The sequence below is a fragment of the Panicum virgatum genome, chromosome 7K (assembly GCF_016808335.1).
Source record: "Panicum virgatum strain AP13 chromosome 7K, P.virgatum_v5, whole genome shotgun sequence".
NCBI classification, from domain to species: Eukaryota; Viridiplantae; Streptophyta; class Magnoliopsida; order Poales; family Poaceae; genus Panicum; species Panicum virgatum.
This window is the reverse complement of record NC_053142.1, coordinates 50,128,867-50,143,200: the sequence shown is the minus strand read 5'-3', so window position 1 is coordinate 50,143,200 and position 14,334 is coordinate 50,128,867. Positions and strand designations below refer to the sequence as shown.

At 42.8% G+C, this 14,334-nt stretch overlaps 2 protein-coding genes across 2 annotated transcripts; one reads left to right on the top strand and one right to left on the bottom strand.

Annotated features, from left to right (window-relative positions):
* The first annotated feature begins 5,382 nt into the window (after positions 1-5,382).
* On the top strand, positions 5,383-5,911 carry LOC120640369 (protein SRC2 homolog). Its single transcript, XM_039916200.1, has 2 exons — positions 5,383-5,780; positions 5,902-5,911. The coding sequence occupies exons 1-2, from the start codon at positions 5,383-5,385 to the stop codon at positions 5,909-5,911; spliced, it is 408 nt and encodes a 135-aa protein (XP_039772134.1).
* Positions 5,912-9,661: 3,750 nt separating this feature from the next.
* Positions 9,662-13,720, bottom strand: LOC120642026 (COP9 signalosome complex subunit 5). Its single transcript, XM_039918398.1, has 6 exons — positions 13,188-13,720; positions 11,870-12,151; positions 11,556-11,703; positions 11,377-11,459; positions 10,154-10,234; positions 9,662-10,067 (listed from the first exon to the last, which is right to left on the bottom strand). The coding sequence occupies exons 1-6, from the start codon at positions 13,578-13,580 to the stop codon at positions 9,969-9,971; spliced, it is 1,086 nt and encodes a 361-aa protein (XP_039774332.1). The 5' UTR covers positions 13,581-13,720; the 3' UTR covers positions 9,662-9,968.
* Between the last annotated feature and the right edge of the window lie 614 nt (positions 13,721-14,334).

Below are 14,334 nucleotides of genomic sequence, written 5' to 3'. Positions count from 1 at the left end.
GTATCACCTGGTCTTGCTAAGCCCATCTCTTGATTCAATCCTTGGCCAGTTTCAATTTCACCCAATTTCAGTGCTTCAATCATGTATTCAGCTTGAGGTATGCGAAGCATGCGGATTTTCTTGCAAGACATGTCTAGAACATTCAACAAATATGCAAGTTGCCCAAAAAACCATTGACAATCAATATTCTCTTTAGCTACAGCTACAAGGGTTAGCTGAAGTTGATGGACGAAGCAATGAACATAATATGCAGCACCTGTATGCATACTATACTCTAGCCACTTGAATTCATCAAACCATTTAGATTGGAATCGGCGCATACCTCCACATTCATGTTGGGGAAATAATTCTCTCTTCATTCTTGGTTGACATGGTCCCAATGCAATGTATGACCTTCTAACCGAATCTTTGTCATTGACAGGATAGCTTGAGATAGGAGGCCTCAATCCCGGATCATGCTCTATATTATAATTACTATCATCTTCATCGCCGGAGTCAGATTCATCTATAGGCATAGATTCATCATCTTCAATTATTGAGGGATTAGCTGGTGGCTGCTGTTGCTGCTCATCTCTCTCTGCTTCAAGAGGTATGGTGTTTCTCCCACTCCCACTGGTACTCTGTCCTTGAAATACCACTATCTGCATTTGATTTTCATCAGTAGGTGGACTAACAACCTCTGCCTCAGGAGGTTTCTTCTTTGCAGCAGCTCTTTGCAAGAACGATCTCAAATCAGTAGCGCCACTGCCACCCCTCTTCTTTTCATAGTTCAAACCTATAAATTACAAGTATTCAAGATTCAGAAAAATTCATACTACATGTCTACAAGTATAGATTGCTGCTGATTTTTTCACAAATCCACAATCATAACTAATTCACCTTGGTTCACTGGATCTAGCTCTGGCTGTCTTCTTCTGCGCCCGGCCGCCCGTCCCTGCCGGCCTGCGGCCTGCCCCCAGCGCCCTGGGAACTGGGCGCCGAGCCTGCGCGGCTGCGCCCCCTGGCCCCTGAGCCCCTGTCGGCCTGTCCCCTGGCCGCCCGGCATCCTGGCCGCTGGCCGCTGGGAACCTGAGCGCCGACCGCGCCTGGCGCCTGGCGTCCACGCTGACGCTGCTGGCCTGCTGCTGCGATGCTGCCGCCTGCCCGCCTAGGCCGCGGTCGCCGCCCCGCCCTACGGCTTGCAAGCGTGGGACCCGAGCCTCTGGCTCTGGGGCAACGAGCCCGGGCGGCCGGACGGCAGCGGCCGGCGTGTGGCGGGCTGGCGCCTGGCGGGCGGCGGTGGTCTAGGGCGGCGTCGGGTGGGGAATCGCGGGAGGGGGCGTCGGGACAGGATAGGAGAGGGATTGGGCTGGGGTAATGAGAAATTTTGGGCCATGGGGTGTACCTGGGCTGGCGGGGGTGGAGGGAATTGGGCTGTTGAGGTTGCTTTGGGCTAAAAGAGGAATTTGAGACTTTGGTAGTCAGATTTGTTGTGTTATTTTCGTTTTTTGTATCATATACCTAACATACACTATATATACAAAATTTTTTGTCAAAAATAATTGGTATTCAACTGAATACCATTGAATTCAATGGGGCCCGCCCCTAGACCGGAGGCTTCTTGTGCTGACTCGTGACGGCGACATCCGCGAATCCTCGGAATCTTCTTACGCTAGCTGTTCGGTCGTCATCTCTAAACACGAAAAGGCGTCCCCAGCCCGGCCGATTCCCTGGCCTGGGAGCGTGGCCACGTCGGTCACGTTTCCCGGCCGTCGGATCGGCCGGACAGACGGCTTAGATCGAGCTTTTCTTCTCCATTTTATAAAAAAATCCTCGAACTTTCTCTAAATAAAACCCGTCGTCCCTCCCTCTCTCTCAGAAAAATTTTCAAAGAAACCCTCAAAATTTGCCAAAACCAACCCGCAATCCACCTCCACCCGGCCAGCAATATTTTCCAAAAAACCCTTGCATTTTCTTAAAATCAACCAGCCGTCCTTTCTCTCTCTCAAGAACTTTCTTAGAAAGACCCTAAAATTTTACTTAAATACCGCTGGGTCTGAGAAGCACTCCAGGTGGGGCCTGGCGGAGCCGGTGCCACTAAAAAGGAGGCGTTGACCACTCACCTGTATGGATCGAGGGTCCTGCACCATCTGGACCCACGTGTCATCGCGCGTTTCGTAACGTTTGGCCTCGGAACGTATGGATCTTTTTTTTTTGCAAATCGTGCGGTTTTGTCCCTACAAAAACAAAACGTAGAGCTTTCCATACTGAAGAAGAAAAAAAGTGCAACGACATGCCCCCTTTGGCCTCGCGGGGAAAGGTCAGATGCGTCAAGCAATACAAGAAATGCTTTGGTTTCCATGGGTAGCTTAGGCTTGTAGCAGTGGCGTAGTAGTTGGTTATAACACCCAAGAATCATGCCATTTTTCTTAAAAAATTCTAGCGCATATTATACACTATACGTACAATTCGATCACCATTCTTCTATGGCTTCTCATGCTACTTACACAATAACGAGTCATATTTTAATATCCACTACTCCCTAAAAAATAACATATCTACTAATCGCAACATGTTTTCGCAAATACATTAAGTATCAGACTAATTGTGCTCCGCCCTCCCTAATAAACTATCTTACCCCTTCTTTCACCACACAAAAAATGTAATAGCTTCATTTCAATATCCAAAATAATATACTACTTAAAATAGTGTCTCCATAGTATAATGCCCAAAAATATATCATGTGCAATAACGAGCCGCAGACCATGACACCTATGCGAAAATAACAAAGAGTGACGGATTTATCTTACCTGCGTTACTTAAAAAAACTACTACATGCATCAACTAAAGCTCACATCAACTATAATACTACGACGCGAGATACGGGCCTCGCCGAACGGCGGAATGTGCGTTCTCTGAAATTTTGGATAGCAGTGGCGTAGTAGTTGGTTATAACACCCAAGAATCATGCCATTTTTCTTAAAAATTATAGCGCATATTATACACTATACATACAATTCGATCACCATTCATCTATGGCTTCTCATGCTACTTACACAATAACGAGTCATATTTTAATATCCACTACTTCCTAAAAAAATAACATGTCTACTAATCGCAACATGTTTTCGCAAATACATTAAGTATCAGACTAATTGTGCTCCGCCCTCCCTAATAAACTATCTTACCCCTTCTTTCACCACAAAAAAATGTAATAGCTTCATTTCGATATCCAAAATAATATACTACTTAAAATAGTGTCTCCATAGTATAATACCCAAAAATATATCATGTGCAATAACGAGCCGCAGACCATGACACCTATGCGAAAATAACAAAGTGACGGATTTATCTTACCTGCGTTACTTAAAAAAACTACTACATGCATCAACTAAATCTCGCATCAACTATAATACTACGACGCAAGATACGGGCCTCGCCGAACGGCGGACTGTGCGTTCTCTGAAATTTTGGGGAAAAACTCCTCCGACTTTAGAGAAATCAATCTGCGGTCTGGTCTCCACTCTGAGATTTGAGCTGAACTTGCTATATTCACTAATTATCTCAACCCCCCCATGCAAATCCTCTCTCACAATTTCTTATAAAAAACCCTCAAATTTTAATTAAATCAAACCACAACCCGTTCCATCCGTTACTTTTACACGAACAACATTATACTTACAACTTAAATACCAAAAAGTGTTGAAATCAAAAGTTGATCAACATAGAATTTGATCAAGAATTCAAAAACTACACCTTCATTATATAGCGAATTTTAAAATTCAAAACACTTTTGCAATTCATTTGCACAAACGTGTACATGCAACCCATTATACCTACAATACAGACACCAAAATGTCTTCAAAATAAAAAGTGTTCACTACAAAAATTGCTCCGAAATTTAAAATCTACAGCTTCAAAAATATACAACTTTATTATAGAACACACTTTTAAACTCAAAACACTTTCAATTCATTCGCGCAAATGTTTACATGCAACCCATTATACCTACGATTCACACACTGAAACATCTTTTCATCAAAAAGTTTGGAGTAAAAAAAAGTGATCAAAATTCTAAAACCTAAAGCTTTGCTACACAACAAACTTTCAAAATAAATGATACCAAAAAAATATTATAACCAAAAACACTAAATATAACCCAAAAAAAGTTCCATTTCTATATCAAAAATAATATCCTACTTAAGTAGTAGTATCACAACAATGGAGAGTCCAAAATATATGCCATGCATTATCACAACTTGTAGGAGAAGGAAATCTATAGTCCACGACAACTCTTAAATTTGATGGATAATTAGTATTTCCAAACATACAAATAATATATACATAGATTGACATGTTATTCATGGGTAACCCAACCAGCCTTTCTAGTCAACACGAGAGTTTGTTGAAGAAGACGCATCTGCTCTGTTGGACTGGGCCGTGAGCCGATATAGCTCATGCTTTGGCCCGCTAGACCTCGACGTGTTCAACTACACAGGCGGCCCACTGGAGCCCAATTAGGTCCATGAAAGAATTTGAATCCATGTAGCACGCTAGGCCCAACCCCAATGGTACGAGTCGGACGGTTTCCATGGCAAAAATATCTTGGTGTCCCTATCCAATCCAAATCAATCTGTTGTCGATCGTGTGGTGGGGGGATGCCGCGGCAGCAGTATATTTCCCTTGTTCGGCTGGACTTATCAGCCGCGGCTGGTTTCCTGTAGCTACTGTAAAAGATCTCGGGAAATCTTCCAGCGCCAGCGGCTGGGGCTGGCTGGAGCTGGCCAGCCCAGCCAACCGAACAGGGATAAGTCTACACTCACAAACAATGGAGCCAACTTTTAATTTGGGGCAATGATTCAAGAGATCCGAGAGCTTCGCTTTCACAATGGGCGGAGTTGATATTATATTCGTGTATCCGTGGGAACTGGGATCAGGAAACGTTCATGCCGCTTACTCGAGCGACAAGGAAGGAATCTTACCTCCGAAGAAATCGACCCTATCCAAATTTTGAAGTCGGCTGAACTTGTCCGTCCAAAGTTCTGATTATTCATGCCTACCATATATATACGCATCAAGAGCTTGAGGAAATTTCTTTCCTGCAAATCTGCAATTCCGTTCGAAAGCAAGTTGGGGTAGGAAATTCCTTTGTGGGGTTGATACGTATCCACTCGCAAGGACAAGTTTTTGTAGTGGTTTCCGCGTCGTCTTCTCCGATTCCAACTGCGATTGCGTCTTCAATAAACGGACTACAGAGAGGACTTTGACTTGGCCAAGCCATTCGGGGCAGGGTCTTCCTTCTTATCTGCCCCTCCCCGTCTCCCGCGCGCACTTCTCCCGTCTCCTCTCGCTTCTATTCCCTGCCTCTCGCCGGCCTCTCTCCGAGAGCAGCTGGGAGGAGCCATGGTGCGGGCGAGTCTTCTCGCCGTGCACGACGCCGTAGCCAGCGGGGGCCACCTCAGCCCCGTGGCCGTCGTGGTGCTCGCGGTGGCCGCGACGGTGGCCGTGGCGGCGATCGCAGCGTTCGGGTGCGCGCAGGGCGCCAAGAAGAAGCCGCCCAGGCAGAACAACGTCGTCTACTACGGCCAGGGATACCCGCCGCCCCCCGCGGGGGCGTACGGCTACCCGGCGCAGCAGCCGCCCCCCGGCTACGGCTACGCGTACCCGCAGCAGCAGCAGAGCGCCGGGAGGCCCGCCCGAAGCGGGCTCGGGTCCGGCGCGGCGGGGCTCGCCGTCGGCGCGGTCGGGGGGCTGGCCGCCGGCGCGGTCATCGGCTCGGCGCTCAGCTCCGGTGGAGGCGGGTGCGGCGGTGGTTGCGGAGGCGGAGGCTGCGGTGGCGGCGGTTGCGGCGGCGGGTGCGGCGGTTGACTTCGGTGGTTGTATTCACGCGATTTTTTAATCACAAAATATCCGTGTGATTAGAATGCGCTAAGTTGACTAGTGGAAGGCTTACCGGATCCACCCTCTGCTAGAAGAAAAGGTCCTGGTGGCGATGTAGGCGGACAACTACAACCGCCACGGGAATATGGCATGCCCGTGGCATTATGCCACTGTCAGGTGCCTTTTCATGTTTGTTCAAAACTTTGCAACCTCAGCACCTTCATTAATATTTGCAGCTTGACTTAAGATCGTATTCAATCTTTATCTGTATCTACTAATACAGGCAATAAATTCTTGGTCCGTGTCAATCATAGTCTTAATCGGTATCCGGATGACTGTTTGTTGAGTTAAGGGTTTCAGAATTAACGTTTGGCATAATAAAATAGAAAAAGACTCAAAGTCCTCAACCAACATGTACTGTGCTATTATAAAATACATATGGTGTATATTATATACATTTTTATATGCTTGTCGATATATTTATATGATTTCCCGTAGCATTGCATGGGCATATTAGCTAGTTATGAATAATATGAGGGTTAATTTGAGAACCAGGCGCATTTGCGGAAATCCAATTCGGCACGCGAGCGTCAGCAAGCGTCCGAGCGCTCGGTTCCGACTGTCCGAGTTGCCCTCCCACGTGCGTGGGTCCTACCATGTAGTTTATCCGGTTTTCCTACCATCCGAATATCAACTACTTTTAATTTACTCTTTATTTCCCCTTTTTTATCTCCCCTTCCTGCTTGACTTGTCTTATCAGTTTCTATCCTATTTTTTTCTTTTTATATCCTTCACATTGGGTAGCTGCTGCGCCACCTAATTGCTACGGCACCACAGGCACAGCGAGCAGCGCGTAGGAGCCGGAGTGCTCATTATTTTCTTTCCTTTTTCCTTTTATTTTTCCTTCCAAAATGTTGGCGCAATGGATACATAACTTTGTTATTACCTTTGGCCTTTTTTCCACATAAGTTATATATATAAATTTTTATATAATTATTTTGCTTCTTTTGCATAAGTTATATCAATATTTCTTTCATTCCGAGAATTATCTGTTTTCACAGTTTTTTCTTTTCAAATTTGTTTTGCAACAAAGTTTGATGGACATGTTAATTATACTATTCTTCCGATAAAAGCTATACATATAAATTTTTATATAATTATTTTGTTTCTTTTGCAAAAGTTATATAAATATTTCTTTCCTTTTGAGAATTATCTGTTTTCACATTTTTTTCTCATCAATTTTTTTTTGCAACAAAGTTTGATGGACATATTAATTATATGATTCTTCTGATAAGTTATATATATAATTTTATCATATAAACATATGCAATTATGTATATAAGCTTGCTATATAAATGTTTCAGTATTATTATTTATGTAACTTTATTGTATAAAGTTACATAAATCAATATGTCCCGCAAAACTTTGTCACAAACAAATCTGAAGGAAAAAAGTTGTGCAAATGATAATTCTCAGAAAGAAGTAACATTGATATAACTTTGCAAAAGAAACAAAAAATTATATAAAAAACTATGTATATAACTTGTGCAAAGTAAAAGAAGCCAAAACTTATACAGAAGAAAAATTGTATACATAACTTCTCCAACAATAAAGTTATGTATCTGCTGCAAGTAACTCTTTGAGAAAAAAAAGAAAAGAAAAGGAAAAAAATAAAAGAGCACTCTACCTCACAGCGCATGAATTTATGTATAAGTAATATGTTCATAAGTTATGCATGAAAAGCACAAAAATATTTGCATAAATTGTATGATACAAAAATTATATGCATAAATTTCACTGCAAATATTATGCACAAAAATTCTTGTTCATAAGTTATGCAAAAAAATGTAATAAATTGTATGCACACATTGTATGGAAACAAAAATTGTGTTCATAAGTTGTTTAAAAATATTTATGAAAAAGTTACTAGGTAAAAATATTAACCACACAAATTCTAATAAAAAAAGAGAAGAAAAACCGGACTCTCTGGTTACCAGGTCACCGCATAAGGTTTCTACTTTCGTACAACAGCATGGCTCGTACTGGTGCTACTTTTTTTTGTGTTCCCGCGGAGAAGGAAAATGGAAAAAAATAAAATATAGGCCTCCGCATGTGGCGTGCGAGGCGGACGCCGCGTTCCGAAATCGCCTCGCGCGTCATGCATCGGCTGGTGTGCCGAAGCACAGCTGTGCGGGGGCTGAAAAAATCTGAGAAGCCGGAAAGGAAATATCATTAGTTGCTAAAAAGAGAAAGTATGGCTGTCTGAAATCGATTGTTGGTTTCCCTTCCGGCGCGCGCGCGAATCAGCGGTTGCCGCGCATTTGCCTGCGTCTCATGGCTTTGCGTGTTTACTCTCAGGTGCATGGTCCGCTTTTCTATTTAGAGATTCGGTGGGCCCATTGGTTTTACCTTCTGACCAATTTTTTAAAAAAATCAAAAAAGTCATTTGACTCCCAGAATATGTGGTCTGTGACTAGTCAAGATACAATCTTTCTACATCCTGGCCAGTGAATATGTGATTTGCGGGGAAGCCTGGACCCCCCACTTACACCTTAATTGAGACGTTCATTAATTTATTCTGAAATATTCTCCTCTATCCCAAATGTAAGATATTTTAATTTTATCATTAAGTCAAATTTCTCTAAATTTAACCGAATTTGTAGTCAAATGCACCATTACATCAACCTCCACAACATCAAATTAGTTTATTACGAATTCAACATAAAATGTTTTGATAATGGATTATGGTACCATAGTAGTAGATGTTTATATGTATTTCTCTATAAACTTGACTAATTGATCAATGTCAAAGAAGATTAACTTAACAAAACAAAAAATATCTTACATTTTGTATGAAAAGGCACCATTACCAGTATGGGAGGGCTTAAAGATGCGCCTAAGTGTACTGAACAAATGATTTTGTTCCGTAGACTTGCACTCAACTATGTAGCCGCCACGCCTTGCCCATGGGTTTTTTAGTCAACACCATTCAGCCTGGCTGGTGCAAGTGCAAGTGCACGATACGATACAAGTACTTCCCATCTCCATGAGAGAGGAACTCTGCACGGAAGTCGTTGATGATAACGAACCTCCATACAAAGGGAATTGTTGTCAAAGTCAACGTCAACAAAGACTTTTAATCCCAAGCAAGTTAGGGTAGGCTAGAATTGAAACCCAACAAAAACCATTATTCATGGTTCTGGCACGTGAATCGCAGCTTTCCAAGCACTCATATCCAAGGACAAATCTCTAAGTATACTCCAGTCTTTCAAGTCTCTTCTAATTATTTCTTCCCATGTCAACTTCGCCCGGCCCCTACCTCTCCTCATATTACCGTCGTGCTTTAGGATATCACTATGCACTGGTGCCTCTGGCGGTCTCCGTTGGACATGTCCAAACCATCTCAGCCGGTGTTGGATAAGCTTTTCTTCAATTGGTGCTATCCCTAACCTATCTCGTATATCATCATTTCAAACTCGATCCATCCTTGTATGTCCACAAATCCAACGCAACATGCACATTTCTGCAACACTTAAATGTTGAACATGCCGTCTTTTTGTAGGCGAACATTCCGCACCATACAATATTGCCGGTCTAATCGCCGTTTTATAAAACTTACTTTTAACTTCTGAAGTACCTTCTTGTCACAAAGAACGCCAAATGCTTGGCGCCACTTCATCCATCCCGCTTTGATTATCCAGGTCTAGGGTTTCTATAAAATTGTTGTCAAAGTCAATCAGCTAAAAAAAATCTAAAATTTCGGCTTGAAGATTCTTTATTCATCTAACTACTAGTCGGAATATGAAGCTTCAAAAATCCAGGTCTTAAACTTACTGCTAGCCAGTTATAAAAATACTTTGACCTTCCACAAAAGGTTCCATTGACCCGATTAACGTGAGCACGAACATAACAATCCTCCTACCAAGTGAATTTTACTCGAGTAAATCACACCTCCCTCTCATTTAGAGCCCAAGATACAGAAGGCAACTCATAATTACATAATGATTTCTGTTTTGACAAAATGTAATTTAGTTTGCGCATTCTGAATCAGACAGCTATCCTGCTCACGATCAGAGATCAGGTTTCAGTGTCACATTTTCTTGCAACTCTTAGGCTTCAACCATAGGCTCAGGCCCGGATGAATCCGGAGCACTTGTGCTTGCCTTGCTTGAGGGGTGCACAGAGTTGAAGAGGATGTCTTTTATTACCTGGAGGCATCATATAGTAAAATATTAGGGTGAGAAGATAATACAATGGGTGGATTAAACCATGACACGAGTCAAGATAGGATCACCTGTGACATGAGACCATGGACCTGTTCAGCTGTGATTTTGGAGCTATCTCGAGTTACCTTGGCCAGTGGAGACTCCTCTTGCTGAAAAGAGCACAAGCCAAAATACAAATAAGATGAAATTGTATCAAAATGTCTGACAAAACAAATTAATTGCCTCTATCCTGCTAACGCAATAGTACATAGCAAATCATTTGATGCCATAGACAAACATTAACCCGGCTATGAAGGAGGGCATAAGATGGGGCAACAATCCTTAAGAATAGAATTAATGTGTGCAGGTGTGCAAACATCACAATGCACAGGATATATATTACAAAAAAAGAAAACTAAAATAATTTATCTGTAAGAAGATTGTTTAGACCATACTGGATCCGAACATCTGTTGCAACCAAACAAAGTAATCAGACATGGTCCACACATTTCAAATCATACCACCTATGCAGCTAGTATTTCACATTTACCATCATAATTTTGTGTACTATAAACCTCAAGAGACCTCAGTAAAGTAACTGAGCAGTAACACAATATATATTGGCATATATGTGCAATTGAAGCAAAATAGAAATAGCTATTACAGGGCGCCTTAATCATCTAGATATATATCATGTCTAGGTGCATAGCAAAATCAATGTATATAGAAAAACCAAAACGACTAATAATTTGGGACAGGGGGAGTATAAATTTAGAACTCCATGACTTCTCCATTAATTTGTTTACAAACCGAGTAACTTTTTATAGCAGACATAAAGCCATGCCATTTTACTCTACTGCTTATTATCCCTTGATTGTCACATTCAAACTGTTTACATCTTCTTCCACTTCTCACATTAACTCTCAGGTGAAGCCATCTAAAACATGACAACAGTTATATATTTATAATAAGTCATCTGCATACTTGTTTGACAATGACAAGGCTTCAATGTCACAACTGTAACCCGGCATTCATTACAAGTTGCAGGCACACAGTATGATCCACTTGTTATTGAAAATGACAAATAAGGGGGGAAGCACACGGCTCAGTGATATACCAGCTAGATAGGATTTTCCTAATTTCGTAACATGGTCTGGCAAAAGTTGCAGAAAACTAGAGAAAAAATTGGGTGACAAATTGCATTAGACAGGCAAGATTAAACAGCACCATCCTTTAAAACTTCACAAGGGAAAAACAGAAGTGTCGGCCATGAATACACAAGATAGTTTAGGGAGCACGTGCAGAAACAGACCTCTTTCTTCCGCTGTGATGGCATAAGCATACCGCCAAATCGACTGTGTGCCAGCTGACCTTCAGCTTGCTCTAGTTTATCAGCTGCATAAGACAAAATGGTACTTAACACTATCAAGACAGAAAAATGTAATAATTTCAATATAGAAACTGGATATTATCGCAGATTAAATTTCTTGCCTAAATCAAAGATCTGCCCAGCAACATAATCCCTGTTGCCCAGAAGTGGTGATGAAGATAATGTGTTGACCCAGTACTTGTTCCAGAGCAGATCAAGGAGGTGAGAGTCCAGGGATGACTTGAAATAAGTTATATCCAAAGAATAGTACTGCAAGAAATCCAATTAGTACAGAAGCACAGGACTAAACCACACATCTGAGCTTAACAAAGTGAGAGAAAGGAACAGACAAATCCAATTAGTACAGAAGCACAGGACTAAACCACACATCTGAGCTTAACAAAGTGAGAGAAATGAACAGACAATCGACAGTCACCTGTTTGCAGTGGACGCCAAAATCTTCTATCTTGTTGAGTGGAATGGTCTGATACTCGGACACAGGCTCATCTGGTGGCTTGTAATCTTTTGGGTAGGTCCTAAAAGCCCCAATCTCCACTTTACCAGCAGAAACAGTCCTTGTAGGGTCTATCACGACAGCCAAGAACGGCTCTGTAAATTGTTGATTAAGCATCTGAGTTGACACATCGATGCCTGACAACCAGCATCCATAACCAGGGTGTGAGTGATACCAGCCAACTACATTCTCCAGTCTCCCAGCCTATGTAAATAAAGAACAAATGCATGTTAGTTTTAACATAATTTGGAGGATGACAGTATGTGTTAATCCCAAAAAAATTGGCACTTCAGTGGTGTGTGCAAACAAAGAATTAGAGATTTAACAAAAAAAAAGACTACTTTGCAAGTTTGAATACGTACCCAGAAATAGCAAAAACGATAGTGGACAGTCCTATTATCCTATATAACCTGCCTTTTATTTGACTCTTTTACTAAACATTACAAATGCACAAACTCACATCAAGACAACCAAACCCAAGATAGGTACATCAGAAAGATGCAATTTGTGTTACAGAGCCCATCAAATGCCGTATTTGGCAGCACGGTATCATACACTAGTTTCACAACAGTCACTTTGTTCAGAAAAACAACCGCACAGTGCCACTTGAACATATCCCTTTTGTTGGTATGTATCCAGAAAAAAAAACTTACAAGGCAAATTAGACAGACATGTTTTCTCCTATGTTTATTAACTACACTACATGATGAATTTTGAACAAATACGGTGAACGGAAACTGAACTCAGAACTCTCAATTTAAATTTCAGGCACCCAATAGATTCCATATGACCAATATACAGTTATTCACAATATCTTTATCAGAAGAAATCCTAATAGGCCTAGCTAGTATGGGCAATGTTCCAAATATGTCAGCAACGCAGTAAACATAAGTTAGTTACTCATTTATCATCGTGTTGCCAACATTAAGGGCTTCACCCAACCAAATTAAGGGCGGCATTACACACCCAAACAGTCAACGAAAAAAACACAAGAATGAAAATTGCATAAGCAACATGGAGCCAGCAAGGCAGAAAAGTAACAGATTAGTAGATACTGAAATTCAAGGCCAATTAATTTCATGTAAACGAGAAGATCAGATAATCCACACTGCCCTAGAAGAAGCAAAATTTTGACGCAAGCAGATACATAGCACAATGGTAGCGAAATTACAGTTTGGACAGATCGAGAGCATCAACCAACTGGTAGTTATGAGTAGCAGAAGAAGTGGGGAAGGCTCACCTGCTTGTTGATGGTTGAGTACTCGACCATGTACTCGTACGCGTCGGCCTGGGCATTGACCCTGGTCTCGGTGCCCTCGACGGGGAGCGCGAAGGCATCCATGACGATGATGGAGTCGCCCTCGCACTTGCCCTGCATGAGCCCCATCACCTCGATGGTGCCCCCCGCGCGGGCGTGGACGACCATCTTGAGGAGCGCGAGCGCGGAGATCTTGGCGCGGCGGAAGTGGTGCGGGTCGTTGGCCCAGGGCTTCTCCTGCTGCGCCCGCGCCTGCGCGGCGTCGTCGTAGCGGTAGATCGCGTCCATCGCGTCCGGGTCGGTGGCCGCCGCGGGGATGTTGTTCTCCAGCTCCCACGTCTGCCGCGCGATCGACGCCGACGAGGTGGGCTCCATCGCGCTGCGGTGCGCGCGTCGCGGCGGGCAAAACCCTAGGATCGGAAGCGGGGGCGGAGGAAGAGGAAGGCGAAGGGGAAGAGGAGAGAGGGGTTTGGGTTTGGGGTCTCTCTGGTTTGTTCGGCTTGCGGCGCCGATGGCAATGCGGGGAGGAAGGAAGGTGCCTGTGGGCTATATGGGCCGTCGCAAGCGCGTGTTACATTCTTTGGGCTTTGCGGGCCGATCCCAAGGGTTTGGTCAAAATTTCTGATTTTCCTTTTGTGAGACACAGTCACAAAAGGAATGTTTATTTTCACAAAAAAAATGCAATATATTTCATAAAGAAGAAAATGAAGCCAAATTAACCATCACACAGGGTTAAAAGGCAATATAATTTTGAGAGTAATGGTCCTAGATTAGTTTTCCAATAAAAAAACTGCATCTTGCCTCGTTGTGGTGTTGTTTCTGCAACTCGTTTCACAATTCACACATCGAAGTCATAGGGGTGGAAATAATGGAATGAACGACTCTAACAAATTCCTTTTGAGCATGGCGTCGAGACATAACCTCAGCCTGCAGGCATCGCTACATCTCTGTTGTTAGCATAGAAAATGTTAATCATTGGCCGTCAATGACTGACTCTGCTTGGTTCTCAGTCCATGCCCCCTGTGTGCCTGGAGCGCCCATCGGCCCATGTGTTACAGCTAATCCCAACGGTAAGGGACAACGCACGTACCCTCTCTGGTATGTTAATAAACTGGCGGTGTCTTATCTG